Source organism: Anolis sagrei, chromosome 3, assembly GCF_037176765.1.
Source record: "Anolis sagrei isolate rAnoSag1 chromosome 3, rAnoSag1.mat, whole genome shotgun sequence".
In the NCBI taxonomy this organism is placed as follows: Eukaryota; Metazoa; Chordata; class Lepidosauria; order Squamata; family Dactyloidae; genus Anolis; species Anolis sagrei.
Genome location: NC_090023.1, coordinates 170,497,881 through 170,520,562, shown reverse-complemented (window position 1 = coordinate 170,520,562; position 22,682 = coordinate 170,497,881). Strand labels below are relative to the sequence as shown.

General features: G+C 40.8%; 1 protein-coding gene across 2 annotated transcripts in view; it reads left to right on the top strand.

Moving 5' to 3' along the window:
* The first annotated feature begins 642 nt into the window (after window positions 1-642).
* RUFY2 (RUN and FYVE domain containing 2) overlaps window positions 643-22,682 on the top strand; it is a 58,149-nt gene continuing 36,109 nt past the window's right edge. The window contains exons 1-7 of one of the 2 annotated variants that reach the window (XM_060768900.2): window positions 643-790; window positions 7,204-7,377; window positions 10,371-10,488; window positions 13,574-13,675; window positions 15,334-15,457; window positions 17,152-17,213; window positions 19,982-20,047. In XM_060768900.2, coding sequence (XP_060624883.2) covers window positions 688-790; window positions 7,204-7,377; window positions 10,371-10,488; window positions 13,574-13,675; window positions 15,334-15,457; window positions 17,152-17,213; window positions 19,982-20,047 — 749 coding nt within the window. In that variant the 5' untranslated portion in view covers window positions 643-687. The remainder of the gene's footprint in view (window positions 791-7,203; window positions 7,378-10,370; window positions 10,489-13,573; window positions 13,676-15,333; window positions 15,458-17,151; window positions 17,214-19,981; window positions 20,048-22,682) is intronic. The other variant, XM_060768901.2, reaches the window with a different exon arrangement.

The window sequence follows — 22,682 nt, the reverse complement described above, 5'->3', positions numbered from 1 at the left end:
GAACGGCTCTCACAGTCAGGAAGTTCTTCCTCATGTTCAGATGGAATCTCCTCTCTTGTAGTTTGAAGCCATTGTTCCTTGTCCTAATCTCCATGGAAGCAGAAAACAAGCTTGCTCCCTCCTCCCTGTGGCTTCCTCTCACATATTTATACATGGCTATCATATCTCCTCTCAGCCTTCTCTTCTTCAGGCTAAACATGCCCAGCTCTTTAAGCCGCTCCTCATAGGGCTTGTTCTCCAGACCCTTGATCATTTTAGTCGCCCTCCTCTGGACACATCCCAGCTTGTCAATATCTCTCTTGAATTGTGGTGCCCAGAAATGGACACAATATTCTAGGTGTGGTCTAACCAAAGCGGAATAGAGGGGTAGCATTACTTCCCTAGATCTAGACACTGCTTCTATTGATGCAGGCCGGAATCCCATTGGCTTTTTTTTGCCGCCACATCACATTGTTGGATTGAACTGGATTATATGGCAGTGTAGACTTCAATAATCCAGTTCAAGGCAGATTATGTGGGTGATATGACAGTGTAGAAGGCCCCACTGAACTGCAGCCCCTTGATTCCCTAGCGTTGGGCCTCCCTGGCATGAGTGGCTGCGAGGAGTCCTCCGCCCGGCAGGGGGCGCAGCGGGCGAAAGGCAGGCGGCGGAGGAGGAGGAGGCCGAGGCAGAGCCTGGAGGCGGCGATGGAGGATGAGGAGGAGAGGTGGAGGAAGGGGGCTGCGAAGGGGGCGAGGGCCGGCTCGGCGCTGAGCTGCTCGGGGAGCTGCTGCTCCGCCCTGGCCATGGGTAAGGGGAAGAAGGGGCAGCCAGGAGGGGGGCGGGGGGTGGGTCTTCCCTCAGTGTTCCTGGCTGAGGGGCAGGAGGGCCCCCCTTCTCCAGCAGGCCTCCCCTCCTCTTTTGAATCTATGTTGGTTCATGAAGAAGGCTTCCTTGGAAGCGAGGAGGGGGTGGGGTGGGGGATGGGCCACCCTGTGGGGCGCCTTTTTGAAGAGGGAGGCGAAGAGCTGGAAGAAATGCTGCTTCATGCCTCCCTCTGAGGGAATGGGATTAGCAAGGATGGAGGAGGCCCTTCCACGATTCCCTATATTCCAAGATTTGATCCCGGATTATCTGCTTATCCCAGATAGTCTGGCAGTCCATACTCAGGCTCTTCTACACTGCCATGTAATCCAGATTATCAAGGCAGATAATTCCCATCTGCTTTGAACTGAATTATAACAATCCACACTCCACACTTAGGTTCCTTCTACACTGCCATGTAGTCATCTGCTTTGAAATGGATTATAGCAGTCCACGCTCAGGCTCCTTCTACACTGCCATATAATCCAGATTATCAAAGCAGAAAACAACAGAGGAAACAAACAACCAGGCACATCTTAACACCTCTCAACAAAACATTTTCCCAGGCTCAGGCAGGCCTTCAAATGCTAATGAAGGTGGTCAGCTGAAACATTCACTCCTAGCTGCAGCAAAGAGCTCTTTGCCCCACCCCAGTCATTCTATTTATTTTTTTATTTTTTTATTTACTTTGCTTATATACCGCTGTATCTCAAGCCCAAAGGCAACTCACAGTGGTTCACAAACAGTAAAAACAGTAGAAACAGCAGTGGTTCCATACAACATATAACAATTGACTTATCACATTATCCATAAATTACCAATAAGCAATTACAATGCACAATTATTACAAAAAACAACCGTACCCAATCTTCTCATCATCCAAGCGTAGTCCAGGTTCGTCGTCCATTGTTCCATTCCTATGTTCCATTACCAGATTGCACTAAATTACTCAAGCGCCTGCACAAACATCCAGGTCTTCACCTTTTTGCGGAATACCATTAGAGATGGTGCTAGTCTAATGTCCGTAGGAAGGGCGTTCCACAGCCGAGGAGCCACCACCGAGAAGGCCCTATCTCTTGTCCCCGCCAGCCGAGCTTGAGAAGCAGGCGGGATCGAGAGCACGGTCTCCCCGGAAGATCTCAAAGTCCTGGTGGGTTCATAGGCAGAGATGCGGTCAGATAGGTAGCTTGGGCCGGAACCGTTTAGGGCTTTAAAGGCCAACAATGCCAGCACTTTGAATTCAGCCCGGTAGCAGATCGGTAGCCAGTGGAGTTGGCGCAACAGGGGGGTTGTATGCTCCCAGCGCTCCGCTCCTGTTAAAATCATGGCTGCCGAGCGTTGGACTAGTTGGAGCTTCCGAGCTGTCTTCAAAGGCAACCCCACGTAGAGAGCGTTGCAGTAGTCTAAACGGGATGTAACCAGAGCGTGGACTACCTTGGGAAGTCAGACTTCCCAAGGTATGGGCGCAGCTGGCGCACAAGCTTTAGCTGTGCAAATGCTCCCCTGCTGTGCAAATGCTTCTACAGATATATAGCCCGAAAAAACCCACAAGAAACCAGATAATTCTCATCTGCTTTGAACTGGATTATAGCAGTCCACACTCAGGCTCCTTCTACACTGCCATATAATCCAGATTATCAAAGCAGATAATTCTCATCTGCTTTGAACTGAATTATAACAATTCACACTCGGGCTCCTTCTACACTGCCATATAATCCAGATTATCAAGGCAGATAATTCTCATCTGCTTTGAACTGAATTATAACAATCCACACTCGGGCTCCTTCTACACTGCCATATTATCCAGATTATCAAGGCAGATAATTCTCATCTGCTTTGAACTGAATTATAACAATCCACACTCGGGTTCCTTCTACATTGGCATATAATCCAGATTATCAAAGCAGATAATTCTCATCTGCTTTGATCTGGATTATAGCAGTCCACACTCAGGCTCCTTCTACAATGGCATATAATCCAGATTATCAAAGCAGATAATCCACGTCTGCTTTGATCTGGATTGTAGCAGTCCACACTCAGGCTCCTTCTACACTGGCATATAATCCAGATTATCAAAGCAGATAATTCTCATCTGCTTTGAACTGGATTATAGGAGTCCACACTCATGCTCCTTCTACACTGCCATATAATCCAGATTATCAAGGCAGATAATTCTCATCTGCTTTGAACTGAATTATAACAATCCACACTCGGGCTCCTTCTACACTGCCATATAATCCAGATTATCAAGGCAGATAATTCTCATCTGCTTTGAACTGAATTATAACAATCCACACTCGGGCTCCTTCTACACTGCCATATAATCCAGATTATCAAGGCAGATAATTCTCATCTGCTTTGAACTGAATTATAACAATTCACACTCGGGCTCCTTCTACACTGCCATATAATCCAGATTATCAAGGCAGATAATTCTCATCTGCTTTGAACTGAATTATAACAATCCACACTCTGGCTCCTTCTACACTGCCATATAATCCAGATTATCAAGGCAGATAATTCTCATCTGCTTTGAACTGAATTATAACAATCCACACCCGGGTTCCTTCTACATTGGCATATAATCCAGATTATCAAAGCAGATAATTCTCATTTGCTTTGAACTGGATCTGCTTTGAACTGAATTACAACAATCCACACTCGGGCTCCTTCTACACTGCCATATAATCCAGATTATCAAAGAAGATAATCTACATCTGCTTTGAACTGGATTATAGCAGTCCACACTGAGGCCCCTTCTAAACTGCCATATAATCTAGATCAGGGGTCCTCACACTTTTTAAACAGAGGGCCAGGTCACAGTCTTTCAATCTGTTGGAGGGCCAGATTATAATTTGAAAAAAACATGAATGAATTCCTATGCACACTGCACATATCGTATTTGTAGTGCAAAAAACACTTAAAAACAATACAATAATTAAAATGAATAACAATTTTAACAAATATAAAGTTATTAGTATTTCAATGGGAAGTATGGGCCTCCTTTTGGCTGATGAGATAGGATTGTTGTTATGTGCTTTCAAGTCATTTCAGACTTAGGTTGACCCTTAGCGAGGGCCGGGTAAATGACCTTGGAGGGCCACATCCAGCCCCCAGGCCTTAGTTTGAGGACCCATGATTTAGATTATCAAAGCAGATAATCCGGATCTGCTTTGAACTGGATTATAGCACTCCACACTTAGGCTCCTTCTACACTGCCATATAATCCAGATTATCAAGGTAGATAATTCTCATCTGCTTTGAACTGTATTATAGCAGTCCACACTCTGGCTCCTTCTACACTGCCATATAATCCAGATTATCAAGGCAGATAATTCTCATCTGATTTGAACTGAATTATAACAATCCACACTCGGCTCCTTCTACACAGTCACATAATCCAGATTATCAAAGCAGATAATTCTCGTCTGCTTTGAACTGAATTATAACAATCCACACTCGGGCTCCTTCTACACTGCCATATAATCCAGATTATCAAAGCAGACAATCCACATCTGCTTTGGATTATAGCAGTCCACACTCAGGCCCCTTCTAAACTTCCATATAATCTAGATTATCAAAGCAGATAATCCACATCTGCTTTCAACTGGATTATAGCACTCCACACAGGCTCCCACACTGCCATATAATCCAGATTATCAAAGCAGATAATTCTCATCTGCTTTGAAATGGATTATAGGAGTCAACACTCAGGCTTCTTCTACACTGCCATATAATCCAGTTTATCAAGGCAGATAATCCACGTCAGTTTTAAACTGGATTATAGGAGTCCGCACCAGGCATCGGCAAACGTTGGCCCTCTGGGTGTTTTAGACTTCAGCTCCCACAATTCCTAAGTCCAAACAACCGGAGGGCCAAAGTTTGCCCGTGCATAGTCTACTCTGCCATATAATCCAGTTCAAAGCATATAATCTGGGATTAGGTCCTGGAATATATGTGGCAGTGTTGATTCATCCAGGGTTTTCCCAGCATGGCTTTGTGCATAGAGAGGATCATAGAATCACAGAGTTGGAAGAGACCTCATGGGCCATCCAGTCCAACTCCCTGCCAAGAAGTAGGAAAATGGTATCCAAATCACCCCCGACAGATGGCCACCCAGCCTCTGTTTAAAAGCTTCCAAAGAAGGAGCCGCCACCACAGTCCAGGGCAGAGAGTTCCACTGCTGAATAGCTCTCACAGTCAGGAAGTTCTTTCCAATGTTCCTTTCTTGTAGTTTGAAGCCATTGTTCTGCGTCCTAGTCTCCAGGGCAGCAGAAAACAAGCTTGCTCTCTCCTCCCTGTGACTTCCCCTCACATATTTATACATGGCTATATGATAGGAGTTGCAGTGCGACAGTATCTTCAGGGCCACCACACATCCCCAACTCCTGGTTTATAGGGTAGTTTTTTCTTTTGTAAATATATCCAAGTGAAATGCAAACAAATAAACTTTAATATTGGCATACATCCAAAACACACAAAGAACATATCTATGCATGCTAGTAACAGTCCTAAAGACCTCAGACTGCTTACTATGCTTACTATGAGAATTTGCACCGGCTGTCATGCTGTTAGTATTGTTGTTATTAGTTTACTTACATTTATTTATATTCCACTTTTTTGTAGGTGCATCTATATTGAGGCATATTAAGTGATGGTTTGGAACAGTACAATGGTTGAATCTTGCATTGCAAGCAAAGTAATTCAAAGTAGATAAGACCTATACAATAAACACAATCGCAGTGACAGTGGGCAGGCTACATGTGTAGGATAAAATGTTTTAAAAAATCAAATGAGATAAGAAGAGGAGCAAGTTATTTGCAGGGAGCTCTTCAAGAAACACAGGGTTGTGAAACCGAACTTCCCATTAGGGGGGCATGTACTCCAGTGACAGAAGCATTGAGGGGAACAGCAGTGTCATTTTGTACACCTACTTGCCAAAGGTGCAGCAGAAGAGCCAGGTTTTAAGGTTCTTTTTAAAAGTTTCTAGTGTAGGGGCTTTCCTGATCTCTCCAGGTAATGAGTTCCAGAGTCATAAAGTTCAGTGTAGAAAGGGGAAAGGTTTTTGTTTTTGTTTTTTGGAAAATTAAGCTTTAATTGCTTGAATATGTCCAGAGGAAGGCGACTAAAATGATCAAGGGTCTGGAGAACAAGCCCTATGAGGAGCGGCTTAAGGAGCTGGACATATTTAGCTTGAAGAAGAGAAGGCTGAGAGGAGATATGATAGCCATGTATAAATATGTGAGAGGAAGCCACAGGGAGGAGGGAGCAAGCTTGTTTTCTGCTTCCCTGGAGACTAGGACACGAAAGAATGGCTTCAAACTACAAGAAAGGAGATTCCATCTGAACATGAGGACGAACTTCCTGACTGTGAGAGCCGTTCAGCAGTGGAACTCTCTGCCCCGGAGTGTGGTGGAGGCTCCTTCTTTGGAAGCTTTAAAACAGAGGCTGGATGGCCATCTGTCAGGGGTGATTTGAATGCAATATTCCTGCTTCTTGGCAGGGGGTTGGATTGGATGGCCCATGAGGTCTCTTCCAACTCTTTGATTCTATGATTCTATGATTCTAATATCATCTTGCAGACTCACCGTGGTTAGTTTTGTTTTTTTTTTGTCGTGTCAGGAGCGACTTGAGAAACTGCAAGTCGCTTCTGGTGTGAGAGAACTGGCCGTCTGCAAGGACGTTGCCCAGGGGACGCCTGGATGATTTGATGTTTTTATCATCCTTGTGGGAGGCTTCTCTCATGTCCCCGCATGAGGAGCTGGAGCTGATAGAGGGAGCTCATCTGCCTCTCCCTGGATTTGAACCTGTGACCTGTCCTGCCGGCACAGGGGTTTAACCCACTGCACCACTGGGGAATTGACAGTTCAATACACCGCAATGATAAAAATGTGAAAGCAGAAAGCAAGGACATCCTAATAAACATTTTGAAAAATATTCTAATCTTAGATCTAAATATTGTCATAACTTGACATTGTTGTGAATAGTGTTAATGCATTCTTTGCAAAAACAAAAACGAGGAAAAAAGGAAGGAAGGAAAGGAAGAAAAAACCTCCAGCAGGTTACTTAATGGAGATCCATTTTAGGAAATGCCAAGAAATATGGGATGTTCTAAAGCAAACATGCTGTTGGCATTGATATAGTATAGGACATTCTATAATGCTGTAGGGAAAAATGGCTTTTCTGTTCTTCCAGATTAAAGGCTTCAGACAGTCACATGGCATATTTCATAGCATTAGACTTCCATCGTGGTTGCTATATGCTTTTCATTTTGTGTCACAGAGATTTGAACAAGATTGCTGTGCTTTGATGAATAAGTAATTATTGGATTTTTTTTCTTTTCCCATTTTTTAAAAAAGCTGCAAAAGACCCTACAGCTGTTGAACGAGCAAATTTATTAAATATGGCTAAACTGAGTATCAAGGGACTCATTGAATCTGCTCTGAGCTTTGGACGAACTCTTGATTCTGACTATCCTCCTCTGCAGCAATTCTTTGTCGTCATGGAGCATTGCTTGAAACATGGCCTTAAAGGTACGGATAAATTGTGTTAAAATGTATTTTCTTTTTATCAAAGGATCTGACCCTCCACATTTGCAGGTGTAACTTTTTTGAATTTGATGATTTACTTGGTACAGGCACCCACTGCAATCAGCACACTCCAGTCAATTCAAGAGGAAGTGGTTCATTTTGCTTATTGAAATTCATTGGCAGGTTTTTGGTTTTTTTTTTTAAAAAAACTTTTGTGGAGTCCAATTTGGTTATTATGTTTCTGTTAATAACCACCAACATTATAATTGACGGGAGTGGTTTAGAGCTGCTGTAGCCCTCCAAATAGTTTTGGCTTATTACTTCCATCAGCCCATTGAATATGGCCAAGAGTTCTCCGTACTCTTGGAGGAATGGGAGTCACTGTGGACCAAGAAATTGAACCATATGTATGCTTATGATTTCAAAGAAAACATCATAAAGATGTTTCACCAATGGCATATGACCCCGGAAAAATAGCAAAAATCAACAAAACTCTCAGTGACAGATGTTGGAAATGCGGGAGACACAAAGGGACTTTTATACACGCATGGTGGTACTGCGAGACGGCCCAGTCTTACTGGAAAGAAATCCATGCCATGTACCAGAAATTACTGAAAAAAAAGATCCCCTTTAAGCCAGAGCACTTTCTGCTGAGCTTTACAGACGACCAATGAAACGCAAACGATGAAAAAATCTTTGTTTACATTACCACAGCAGCTCGACTGAGCTACGCAAGAGTCTGGAAACAGAAAACCAGACCCGTCAAAGAAGAATGGATAAGGAAGATATTAGATACAATGAATATGGACAAACTAACATTTCTATTATCCAAAATACAAAACAAACCAAGAAAGATGACCGATTGGTCATCAGTAAGGATATGGCTGAAAGAAAACAAAATAAAGGTCATAAGCTGAAAGTAAAGAACTTACAGAAAAACAGAAACTACCCCCCCCCCCCAAAAAAGAAATGCTCCTTGAAGAAATACTAATATTTATTAAGAAAGAAATCAAACAGAGAGGCCCGCACAGAAGAGAAACGGAAGAAGACGTTTTCAAGAACCTCTTCCCCTCACCACCATCCCCCTCCTCGGATCCCTCTTTCCACAATCTTTTTTTTCCCCTTCCCACCCCACCCCCCCAAACCCCCTTCCCCCCCCCCATTTCCTCCCTCTCCCCCCCCCCCATCCCCATCTCTAAATTGTTTTTAAATGCTGTTTATAGAAAATTTACTAATAAAAATTTATTTTTAAAAAAAGAGAGGGCTTATGGAAATTCTGAACAAAATTATATGCAGAGCTGCAGTTGCATGCACAGTTTTCTAGAACAGCCAACTTTCTGCCCGTGGAACCTTCCACAGGTTGCATTGATTGCCAAAACCCCCCACAAACAAACAAAAAACCCTGCAGATCTGGAAGTGTTCATAAATTATACAGCCCAAACTTTTTTTTCTTGATGTTATGATTTTTAAGCCTGTTCCTGGGGTTATTCGGGGCACTGATTCATAAAATTGCATTAGATAGACCAGATCAGCTTTAGCTTCTTAGATATGGTTATCATTGTTTTCTGTGGTCAAGTAGTGTATGGTATATGTTCTGTATCCAGAGAAGCATGACTTCCCTGGATCTAGACACTATACAGGCCAAAATCCCATTGGCTTTGTTTTGCCGCCGCATCACATTGTTTGCTCATGTTTAACTTGTTGTCCACGAGGACCCCAAGATCTTTGAGTATGAAGAAGGCCAGGAGGTTGCTTTCGAAAGGGCGCCAAGACAAAATCCTTTCTCCCAATCTTCTTTGCCACTCTTGCTTATTTCCTTACCATGCTTAAGTCTGGCGGCAGGTCGACCTGGGCCTGGGTGGCTGGAATCCATGCCCCTGAAAGCATTGAGCAAAGGGACAAAGTGGCCAGCCACATCAAAGATGCAGCCTGCTCAGCTCTGTTAGGAGTGAAAGTCAACAGATTGGCGAGGAGTGAGAGAGAAGTCGAGGCGTGCTTAGTATCCGGTGAAGGGGAAACCACTGAGGCAGGAAAGTGGGAAGGGTGCCTTTGGGGAGGCTGCCAGAAAGACTGAACCTAACATTGCGAGTTGTGTTCTACCTCTGAGCATGTGCAGAGAATGAGCTGTGGTTCTACCTCTGAGCATGTGCAGAGAACCTCTGCAGATTCAAATAATATATTGTATATACATATAATATTTATGATTTTGTAATGTAATACAATATAATACTAATAATAATGATACAATATTATAGTTATATATTTTATATTACATGTATTATTACTAATGATATTATGGTGTGGTGGTATAGTACAATATTGTAATAAATAATGCTAATGTTGTGCTATGCTAATAATATAAACTATTGTATGTATATATGTCTTGTAAGCCGCTCTGAGTCCCCTTCGGGGTGAGAAGGGCGGCATATAAATGTCACAAATAAATAAATAAATATTTCAAAACCTAGAGATGAAAGGGAGAAACTGGTGTCATTTTTGGAATCAGCCGGTCAGATATACCCAGAAACAGATTTAACATTTGAGACACCAACATGTGTGTTGGCCAATGTTATTAGGAATAACAGACAAGTTTGATGTTCAGCTTTGGAGGGATTCTGTAAACAGTTTACAAAGTGAGTTGCTGCTTGAGGCTAGGGCAAGACATTTATCTTCTTCCCCAGTCTTTGTGTTTGTTTGGGGCATCTGAAGGGATTGAGGGCTGCAAAAACAGCAACAGTCCTCTGAAACAATATTGGAGTATGTGCACCTCCAAGGCAGCACCCCTCTTATATGGGATTGCAGATTTAACTTGCTGATGCTCCAGAAGTGTAAAACATTACTTTATGTTTTATCAATGTCCTCTGTACTATTTTATTGATTCTCTCCAAGTGCCTGCAAATAAAGTTTACTGTTAGAAGGAATAATTTATTGATTCTATGGAGTCATCTGGGTGGACAAATTAAAAATGTTAAAATGCTCTGCTTTCCTCCTTCTAGTAAAAAAATCTTTCCTAAGTTACAATAAAACAATCTGGGGACCTCTGGAGCTTGTGGAGAAATTGTACCCAGAAGCTGAGGAAATCGCTGCCAGTGTTAGAGACTTACCAGGGCTCAAGTAAGTTGTGCTTACAATTAAACTAAAATGGAACCTAACTTACGTAAATGTGTATTCTTTTATTTATTTAATTTATATCTCACCTTCCTTCCAGGAAGGGACTGGGTAATGAGACAAGGAACCTTATTGTGGGGGACATATTACACCAGACACAAACTCACTGGGTCAGATTCCTCTTTTACCCAGCCTCCCTATGGCTAAATTGATTTAAAACAGTGTTTGGGAGAGGACCTTCTGAATCCTGGACCAATTTACAGCTTATATATCAAGAGTGAGGTCATCAAAATAAAGTGACATAAAGTTCAGCTACCCTTAAGGGAAAAGACACAGTGTTTGAACGTTAACAATTTGGAAAATTAGGAACTTAATTCTGTTTCCTTGTAATGAAATTATAAAATCGTAGAGTTGGAAGAAACCAAAAGGGCTATCCAGTCCACTCAAAATGCAAATGGAAAAACAGGGTTTTTTTTTACCTGAGAGAGCACTTGTTCCTCCAGTGTGACTCATTGAATTGTGCTGGAGGATCAAGAGATTCTTAGAGAGATCATATTAATCAAATCCACAAATAATCAAATCTGAAAAAGTCAAACCAGAAAATGTGGAAGACTATTTCAGATGTCCAGAAGCTGAAACTCATAAATAGAGCTAAAAAAACCCTCTCATTTTAATTATTGTTATTTTTAACTTCATTTATACCCTGTCTTTCTCCCCGTGGGGACTCAAGGCAGCTAACAATCCCACACTTAGTCAAGTTTTAAAAGCGTAATACAAAAGTTAAAAAACAATTAAATAGTAATAATGTGGTAAAAACAGATTCAATTCAATAAATACACTTAAAATAGCATTTAAAACTCACCCCGCCCAATAAGTTTAAATGGGTAGAAATGTTATTTATTGTTGGTGTGAAATATGGCCTGTTTTTGTTTTTTGTTTTTTGCGTGCTTTGTTTACATATAAAACCTCAGTTTCACACAGTTTCAAACAAGAGAAGTAAAATTAAAAATCAAACATAGGATGTTCTAAAACTTCAAGATATTGGAATAAAATGGGATGTCTAGTTCAGGGCACAGTCCTATATTTTATACTGAAGACCTAGCTTGTCTCCTATACCCATTTCTAAGATGGTAAGGAGTAACTAAAGACTCATACACAGAGCTGTATAAATATTTCATTTGGAGTATAGAAACATATTTTTGGACAGCTGTGAAGCATCAGACAAGTGGTTACTGGATAATTGTGGGCCCGTCCAGACAGGCCAAAAATGTGGGACTTGTCTTGGTTTTATCAGAGGCATCCAAATGATGCATCTGGTAAAAGTGAATTAATTGGGAGCAAACTGTGTTTTGTCTATTTACTCTGCATTAATTAAATATCTCTTAGTGAAAGATCCGAGTCTAATGAGGTAATGGGCCTGTGGGGATTGACTTCCAGGGGCACGTTCTGTGACACCAAGGGTCAATGCACACAGTCATCTCACACTTTTGGGCTAAATTCGGGGTTTGGGGGTGGCTTCATGCCATCCTGATTTTAATTGGGATGGCATCTAGATTTTCCCCAGGGAAAATCTGGAGTTTGGCTTGGGATGGGGGTGCGAACTAGAACCTGTTTACTGGAACCCATTGCTTTACTAGAACTTGTTACTTTAACCTGTTTCGGTGTGGGTTTTAACTATGTGTGGAAGCACCTTGTATTTCTGCTGCACTTCTAGCTGCTTCTGTGTTCATGGGCACAGTACTGAGAACTGTGATAAAGGCATTTTCTTTTAAAAGATTTATTCCTAATGGTAAAATATTGTTAATTAATCAAGCTTTATGGTGGAAAGATCTATGGTAATTTCTAGTTTCTTTGGTTTGTGTGGGAAAGTATTACACAGTGCTTGGGTTGGGAATTCTCTAGAGCCTGGATGGGAGGGATTCAGTCTAGGTATTCAAAATATTTGCTCAAGATAAATATATGGCAACTTTTAACATATTTTATGACTTTGGGGCTATTTCAAACATATGTTAAAATCAATTGGAACTATTTTACTTTCTTACCAACACTCTTAGATTTAGCCTTCAAAGATAACTAGAGCCAGCTTTACTTTGAATTCCTTGGAGGGCATTGTCCAAACTGAAATTCAAAATAAATATTAGTTTATTTACCATTGTCCAACTGAAATCCAATAAATATTAATTATTTACCAAAATGCTGTTTGGTGTTGGTGTTTATTTATTATTTATTTATTTGCTTTATTTCTATACCGCATTTTTCAGCCCAAACAGGCGGTTCTTTTTTTTCCTGGAGAGAGGGCTTTGTGTTCCAGGATCATGATGCTTATGATGTGAGTAATGATGGTGCCGAGGCTGAGGTGCAAGATGGAGATGATTTGGTCAATGATTTTCATATAGACAATGACAGAGAGGCCCCAGTGCAAATGGCAGTTTCTCATGAGAATATTCCTGCTCAGTCTAGGGATGATGGTTTACTCTCTCTTTTTGTGAACTCTCGAGATTTGGGTTTGGAAAACAATTTGACACTTGGAAATTTTAATGAGCAGCCAGATAGGGAGTTGAAGGATAGGTGGCTGGAGATCAGCCAGGATCGACAGGAAACAGTATTTACGTTGCTCCGAAAGACTTCGTCAGATAAGGGACAAGTGTGGGGGAAAGCAAAAGTAGTTTCTGGGTTTGAGGATATAAGGTTTGCTTTAAGGGAAAACCTGTTAGTTCAGGCATCATTTGGAAATCTAAGTTCATGTGCCATGGAAATCCTGTTCATGGGGTCTTGTTCATGTGGAGAATTTTAGCCATTTGGATTGTCTTTGCTTCCTGTTGATTCCTGCCTGGATAAACACTGCCTTGGAACTGCTTTTATATCTTGTGTGGACATTGTTTTGTGTTATTGCATTTTACTGACTTATTACTTTTTGGAACCTTCTTATTTTCTTACAAGCATTTATTTTTACTAGCTATTTACTAAGCTTCAATAAAAGGGGATTTGTTTCTTCACTCATCATGTGGTGTGTTTTAAAGTCAGAGGGCTTTTTCCTGATCTGGAACGCAACATTTGGATACCTTTTTGAACTATCTCCTTCTTTCATCAGGACTTCCTTAGGACGTGCTCGGGCCTGGTTACGATTAGCACTCATGCAAAAAAAGATGGCTGACTATTTACGGTGTCTTATCTTCCGGAAGGATCTCCTTAGGTGAGCACCTTTCCAGATTTTTATGAAGAAAATGAAAGTCAACGTTGTAATCGCTATCTGAATTGTACAGGGGTCTTTTATTCAATGATAGTAAAGATCAGAGTTTAGAAAGCTATTACTGCTCCACATTACCAAAATCTCAATTTGGAATTATAATTACATTAAAAAAAAGAAAATCTACATCTAAATAACTACTTTTGAAAAGAAACCTACCAGAGTGCTATGGATTGCTAGGTTGTAGTATAAAACATCTCTTATTAGTGAAAGCATGTCCATTGTAGATATAATAGTAACATCCCAGTAACATCACACAATTAGTCAAGTTATACTTGCATATACTTGCAAGTTATAATGGCATTTTATGGCAAAAGGGTGCATATCCTCAGCACTTTTTTGATTTTGTAAAAATTTGTTCAGATGGATTCGTTACCTTTTGGAAATAAGCTGCAAATTTATTTCACTAAAATTACTCAAAGCAAGGTGAAATACATGGTTGCCTTTTAGCATAAGGGCTAAGGCCAATTCAAGCTTTTGGATATTGTGCAACATGAGAAGATGGAATAGTGAAATGACAAATGAAATGGCCTTGGATTACAATTTTGGACAGCATGATTTTAATAATTGGTTTTAATATTGATATGTTTCAACTTTTTGGTTTTAAACTATTTATTTCTTTGTCTGTAAATTTATGGCATCAAATTACTGCTTGTCTGTAAGGCCTGCTCTAAGTCCCTTTCGGGGTAAGAAGGATGGGATATAAATGTAGTAAATAAAATAAATTAGTCCCAACTACATTACCTCATTGAATCAGTGGCTACATGATTATTTATTTATTTAAAACATTTATATTTTCTCACCTCGAAGGGGACTCAGGGTGGAGCACAGCATATACGCGGCAAACATTCAATGCCAAGACACAAATTCACACATACAATACATAAACATTAGAAAACATTTATCAAAATATTAAAATACACCATTTGAAACTGTCCTAGTCATCCACGTCAAATCTAATTGGCCTGGTCATCTTTCCTATTGCCGCTTTATTGCCCTGTCCCGAAAGTCCCACAGCCAAGTTTTTGCCATCCTTCTAAAGGACAGGAGGGAGGAGGCCGACCTGATCTCACCAGGAAGGGAGTTCCATAGCCGGGGAGCAATCACCGAGAAGGCCCTGTCTCTCGTCCCCACCAATCGCGCCTGTGACAATGGCGAGACAGAAAGCAGGGCCTCCCCGGAGGATCTTAATCTCTGCAATGGTTCATAGGGGGAGATAAGTTAGCACTAATGTTAAGTTCCATTGATTCCGTTGGTTGCATCTAGTTGGACCTAATAATTGTATTTATCCTGACCTTTTAAAAGTTTTGACGGGTCAGAAGATGAGATTGCATTATCAGCATAAACTATGCAAGATAAAATTTTGATCCTTTTTAGAATTTGGAATTTTTTGTGTGTTTCAGGTCTTTGATCTTTTTTTAAGTTGACATATGGTATTCTGTAGTTTACTGTGGTGGGCCTGAGCTTTGAAACCCCTTAGAGTACTAATGTAGAATCAGATTTTAAGATAAGACTTGAAAATAAGGCTAATCACAGGGTTGATTGAAATTTTTAAAAAGTTTTAAAGTTTGTAAAATAGAAACTATTTAAAATGCTTTTTACAGTGAATTTTATGAAAATCACGCACTGATGATGGAAGAAGAAGGCGTAGTTATCGTTGGGTTGCTCGTTGGGTTAAATGTAATTGACGCAAACCTGTGTGTAAAAGGAGAAGACTTGGATTCACAAGTAAGTGCCGATATAGTTATCAGCTCATATATGGCCTGGAAATCTAAGGAGTTATTTTTTTTTCTTCAGCAATCTGAGATTTCTTATCCAAAATGCTTGGGAGCAGAGATATTTTGGATATCAGGTTTTTTCTGATTTTGTAATACCTGCACAGATATCTGCATATATCTACATCATGAGATATTTTGGAAATCGGCCCCAAGTCTAAACCCCAAATTCATTTATTTTTCATATATACCTGAATGTAGTTTTAAATAGTATTTTAATTAAGTACTGCATGAAACAAAGTTTATGTACACCAACCATCAGAAATCAAAGCTGTCACCTATGTGGACAATTCTGGAGTGTTTTAGATTTCGAATTCCAAATAGGGGATGTTGAAAGTCTAATTGAGTAATTTTTAAAAAATATATTTTTTATTATTTTATCATGGTTCAATACATTTGTTTTACATTGTTTGTTTTACAGCAGATACATATTATTCAACACCTACCATACTTTAACTTTTGGCATCTAGTGTTATTTTTCTGCTTATACATATTATCTATCCCTCCCTCTCTCAAGCCACAGCTTTTACATACCATCTGTTCAAAATTTCAATTCTTCTTGTGGAGGTAACTTTCCTTCTTTTTTTAAAATGCTTTTTCAATAAATGTTCTCCATACATCATCAAAATCACTTTGTTTTCATATACCTCTTTTAACTTTTAATATACATGTCAGCTTATAATTTATTGCCAATTTCCACACTTCCTTATAACACTCCTCTATTTGTATATTTATTTCTCTTTTCCAGTTCCTTGCTATTATTTATTTACATCATTTTTACCCCGCTCTTCTCACCCCTGCAGAGGGACTCAGAGTGGCTCACAATGGCAGCGATTCGATGCCGCAATACTTACAATTATAAAAGCAGAATAAAATCATACTAATACAACACATTGAAACAACATTAATTATCAATCATAAAAACGTTTCCATTATAACAATCGTCGTCTGGTCCAATTCATTATTCAGGTGCCGTTATATCCATTAGCCAAAAGCCTGGTTCCCCAACTACATCTTCAGTTTTCGTGTAAAAGAAAGGAGGGAGGGCGCTGATCTAATTTCGCTGGGGAGCGAATTCCACAGGCGGGGAGTCACCGAGAAGGCCCTGTCCCTCGTCCCCACCAGTCGTGTTTGCGAAGTTGGTGGGACCGAGAGCAGGGCCTCCCCGGCAGATCTTAAACTACGAGGCGGAACGTAGAGGGAGATACATTTGGACAAGTAAGCTGGGAGTCGTATAGGGCTTTATAGGCCAAGACCAGCACTTTGAATTGTGCTCGGAAATGGACCGGCAGCCAGTGGAGTTGACGTAACGGGGGTGGTATGCTCCCTGTACGATGCTCCAGTGAGCAGTCTGGCTGCCGACCGTTGGACTAGTTGCAGTTTCTGAACAGTCTTCAAAGGCAACCCCTTTGAATAAGCAGTCTTGCTATTGTTAATAAATTTGTTATCGCATCTTTATCCTCTTTTTTCAATTGTTTATTATTATATAATGATAATAAAGCTATACTAGGACTTCTTTCTATTTTAATGTTCATTATATCCTATCACTCTGACTTGGACACCACCTCAGCCCTGTTGACTTGTAAATGCCTTTTTACTTTTAATGTTTTGAGTGTTTGCTATGTTAATAATTTTCTTTCTTTCTAGGTTGGTGTGATAGATTTTTCTATGTATTTAAAGAATGAAGATGATATAGAAAGCAAAGAAAGGTTTGTCTTTTAAAATGGATTTTTAAGTTTAATATGATGGTGGAGATGATTACAGTATATTTAATGATAACTTTCTTTATTCTTTGTTCAGACTGCTTACAAAATTTAAATATATTTAAATTACCTACCAATAAAATTAAAAGCAATTTAAAGCATCACTATTTGGGGGGGGGGGGGGATTCATGTCAGAAGTGACTTGAGAAACTGCAAGTTGCTTCTGGTGTGAGCGAATTGGCCATCTGCAAGGACATTGCCCAGGGAACACGCAGATGTTTGATGTTTTACCATCCCTGTGAGAGGCTTCTCTCATGTCCTTCATGCGGAGCTGGAGCTGACAGAGGGAGCTCAACCCACTCCTTCCCCAGATTCAAACTGCAGAACTCTCAGTCAGTAGTCCTGCTGGCACAAGGTTTAACCCATTTGCCATTTGGGAAGATACAAATCAGACATTGTTATTGTTATCATGTCACTGCTACTGTAAATTTAAAGAGCCAGTATATGGAATAAATTCTAATGTTTGTATTGGAAAATGCTTGTTGTACTTTTAAAGGTTGTATATTATTTGAGGTCATGGCCTATGGATGGAACCATAAACAATTCATTCACTGGTCCATCACTATTAAAAATTGACAAATATGAATAATGAACAGCACATGTTATCATAGAAGGCAAAAATATTGATAAAAATCAGTTTGTGTTTTTTTGTCAGCATTGATGATAGGCATACTTATTAAATATTTGAAATATTAATATTTGAAAAAAACCATCCTGACAGTTGTGTCCTATGAATTTCTATACAAAGGCACAGACCTGTTAATTTAAATGGTATTTTCCCCATATTAATGCTCAGAGGGACAAGATAACATTGTACAGTAAAATCTTCATATCTATCATATGTACAGTAAAATCTTCAGATCTATAGGTTCCTGGGTGGACCATAGATAACTGAAACTGGATAGGACTGAATGCTATTAAATTGCATCACTTCCATTCCTGGCACACAGTAGTGTTGTGTTGTAGGATCTAGAGTTTCATATTTATTTACTTATTTATTTATTTATTGTGTCAGGAGCAGACCAAACAGTTGCATTTCATTTTTAACAAACAAACAAACAGAACACAAAGTTTGCAAGCTTGGTAGTTGATTAAATGTCCTTTGACCAGTATCAGGCCACTTGGAGTGCCTCTGGTGTTGCCTCAAGGAGGTCCTCCATTGTGCAAGTGGCAGGGCTCAGGTTGCATTGCAGTAGGTGGTCTGTGGTTTGCTCTTCTCCACACTCGCTTGTCGTGGATTTCACTTTGTAGCCCCATTTCTTTAGGTTGGTTCTGCATCTCGTGGTGCCAGAGTGCAGTCTGTTCAGCCCCTTCCAAGTCGCCCAGTTTTCTGTGTGCCCAGGGGGGAGTCTCTCATTTAGTATCGGCCATTGATTGAGGCTCTGGGTTTGAGCCTGCCACTTTTGGACTCTCGCTTGCTGAGGTGTTCCAGCGAGTGTCTCTGTAGTTCTTAGAAAACTATTGCTTGATTTAAGTTGTTGACGTGCTGGATGATACCCAAACAGGGGATGAGCTGGAGATGTCACTGCCTTGGCCCTTTCACTATTGGCTTCTACGTCCCGGCGGATGTCAGATGGTGCAATACTGGCTAAACAGTGTAATTTCTCCAGTGGTGTAGGGCACAGACACCCTGTGATGATGTGGCATGTCTCATTAAGAGCCACATCCACTGTTTTAGCGTGGTGAGATGTGTTCCACACTGGGCATGCATACTCAGCAGCAGAGTAGCATAGCGCAAGGGCAGATGTCTTTACTGTGTCTGGTTGTGATCCCCAGGTTGTGCCACTCAGCTTTCATGTGATATTGTTTCTAGTGCCCACGTTTTGCTTGATGTTCAGACAGTGCTTCTTGTAGGTCAGAGCCCAGTCCAGAGTGACTCCCAGGTATTTGAGTGTGCTGGCTGAAACTTCAGATAGCACCAAACCCTGTATTTTCATAAAATCATAGAGTTGGACAAGATCTCGTGGGCCATCCAGTCCAACCCATTGTCAAGAAGCAGGAAAATTGCATTCAAAGCACTCCTGACAAATGGGCTTCCAAAGGAGCCTCCACCCCACTCCGGGGCAGAGAGTTACACTGCTGAACAGCTCTCACAGTTAGAAAATTCTTCCTAATGTTCAAGTGGAATCTCAATTTTTTCCACGTTCTAGTCTCCAAGACAACAGAAAACAAGCGCGCTCCCTCCTCCCTATGACTTCCCCTCAAATATTTATACATGGCCCTCATCATGTCTCCTCTCAGCCTTCTCTTCTGCAGGCTAAACTTGCTCAGCTCTTTAAGTCGCTCCTCATAGGGCTTGTTCTGAAACATCTAAGGATTCCTCTGGAATGTATGCAAGATAGCAGTTTCAGCCTCAGTCCTTTATGTGGGATTGGAATGCTTGTTCAGAGAAATAATCTTAAATTGGTTTTTTAAAATTCCACGGTTTTTTAGAGATGGAAGATAATAGAGAGTGATCTACAGTAGTTTGTCCCTCTGTTCTTAGTTAGGATATTCTGTACTGCAAGCTGCAGACCAGACTATGTTCAATGGTGTAGTATTCTTAACTATTTGATAACACAATTTAAATAGCTTTCCAAATTTGAGTCCCTTTTGTAGATAAGGTGATATATAAATAAATATATAATAATAGTTATTATTATTATTATTATTATTATTATTATTATCAAGATTGAATGAAATGCCTCATTAAATATATTATCAATTCCTTTTAGAAATGACCACATTGCTGCCATATTGGATCAAAAGAATTACGTTGAAGAATTAAATCGACAACTGAAGTAAGTATTTATAGAGAGCCTTATTAAATGCATACAGAGGCATTATCTGACTACAGTCTTCTGGCAAAACTAAACTTTCTCCTTTATATTAGTAGAGGTGCTGAAATCCTTGCAGTTATGTTTGGCTCAGTTTTATAATTATAGAAAGAAAAAAGAGAAGTAGAGTGAGTGGTCCTTTTGGAAGTGGCTTTTGCTGCTGGGCAAGCTAAGAGGGAATAACTGTTTATTCAAGTTGGTATGATAAAACATTTAATGTATTGGTTTAGGTGTCATGTAGTCATTTCAGGAAGACTATTTGGGAGCTATTAGGTGAAGTTAGAATCATACATAAAAATGGAGGAAACTTTTGTATTACACTTGCATTTTTATTTGCCAGGTAGAAATAAGAGCCAATACACTTTTTTAACATGCTAGTTTACTGGATGCATATACATGACTTTTGAAAGATGTTGTTCATGCATATTTTCCTTTTATACCATCTTTGTTGTAGAAAACACCGAATTAACACTGATATTTCCTTCATAAAGGCATTTTTGCAAAGCTCTAGAGATTATATCAGCACTGTATATGTGTTTATACCCATGATATAATCTCTAGATTGTAAACCTTGCAAAACAGCCTTCTCCCCCTCTCAGAAGACACCCTCCCAGAATCCTAGAACGGCTTCTGCCCCTCCAGAGGAACAGTGGACATGATTTTCACTGCACGATAGCTCCAAGAAAAATGCAGGGAACAAAATCAACCTCTGTAAATGGCATTCATTGGCCTTGCAAAGGCATTCGACACAGTGAATCGCAGTGCTCTCTGGACCATCCTCCAAAAAATCGGGTGCCCTAACACATTTGTAAACATTCTGTGGCTCCTCCATGATGACATGATGGCAACAGTCTTGGACAGCAATGCCTCCCAAAGTGACCAATTTAAGGTGGAATCAGGTGTCAAACAGGGAGGTGTTATTGCCCCAACTTTATTCTCCATCTTCATCGCTATGATACTTCACCTTGTGGAAGGGAAGCTTCCCACCGGAGTGGAAATCAACTATCAGACAGATGGCAAGCTATTCAACCTCAGCAGACTGAAAGCCAAAACCAAGGTTACAACAACATCTGTTATAGAACTCCAGTATGCTGATGACAATGTCGTCTGTGCGCATTCAGAAGAAGACCTACAAGCCACTCTAAACACCTTGGCAGAAGCATACGAGAAGCTCGGCCTGTCATTAAACATCGAGAAAACCAAAGTGCTCTTCCAGCAGTCCCCAGCCAATCCCTCTCCAGTGCCAGAAATACAGTGTAACATTAGAAAATGTTGACCATATCCACTACCTTGGCAGCCACCTCTCCACAAAAATCAACATTGACACTGAAATTCAACACCACCTGAGCTCTGCGAGTGCAGCATTTTTCCGAATGAAGCAGAGAGTGTTTGAGGACCGGGACATCCGTGGGGATACCAAGGTGCTTGTTTATAAAGCTATTGTCCTCCCAACCCTGCTGTATGCCTGCGAGACGTGGACTGTCCACAGACATCACAACTCCTGGAATGATTCCATCAGCGCTGCCTCCGAAAAATCCTGCAAATCTCTTGATAGTCAAGTGGACAAATGTCAGCATGCTGGCAGAAGCAAAGACCACCAGCATTGAAGCAATGGTCCTCTGCCATCAACTCCGCTGGACTGGCCACGTTGTCCAAATGCCCAACCACCATCACCCAAAGCAGTTGCTCTACTCGAAACACAAAAACGGAAAAAAGGAATGTTGGAGGACAGGAAAAGGGATTTAAAGACGGGTTCAAAGCCAACCTTAAAAACTCTGGCATAGACACTGAGAACTGGGAAGCCCTGGCCCTTGAGCGCTCCAGTTGGAGGTCAGCTGTGATCAGCAGTGCTGTAGAATTTGAAGAGGCATGAATGGAGGGCGAAAGAGAGAAACGTGCCAAGAGGAAGGCGCGTCAAGCCAACCCCGACCAGGACAGCCTTCCACCTGGAAACCGATGCCCTCACTGTGGGAGAAGATGCAGGTCAAGAATAGGGCTCAACAGTCACCTACGGACCCATCGCCAGGATACTACACTTGGAGGACCATCATCCTCAGACTACGAGGGATTGCCTAAGTAAGTAAGTAAATAATAATCTCTAGAGCAGTGGTTCCCAACCCATGGCTTGCAAAGGGTTTTCTTTTGGGTTGCCAGGTAGTGGTGAGCTATGATTTTTTTTTTCAGGGAAAACAAAAAAATCATATCATTGCGTCCTGTCCTGCACAGAGATTTGTTTGCATAAATGTGTGATTTTTTGTTTGTTGTGTTGATTTGTCATGAGACCCAGGTTCATTCACAGTTTGGTGATTGGCTCTATGGAATGTGGACGCTGCTCGGCTTGTGATACATGTGCTTTGAGTGCTTAGCCTTGTTTCATGTAAGCAGCAACACAGTTGTTAAGGTCTACCAGATATTGAGGATCTAGTGATCTAGAAGTACATAATTTAGGTGAGGTCATTATTAGAACGGGCGTTAAGATAGAATAATTTTGTTATCAGTGCCACCAGAGAAGGCTAGTAAGAAAATAGCTGGATCATGACAGAGGGAGGGAAGAAAGAAAACTGCTGTGTGGCAGATTCTGACAGGGAAATAACAATGT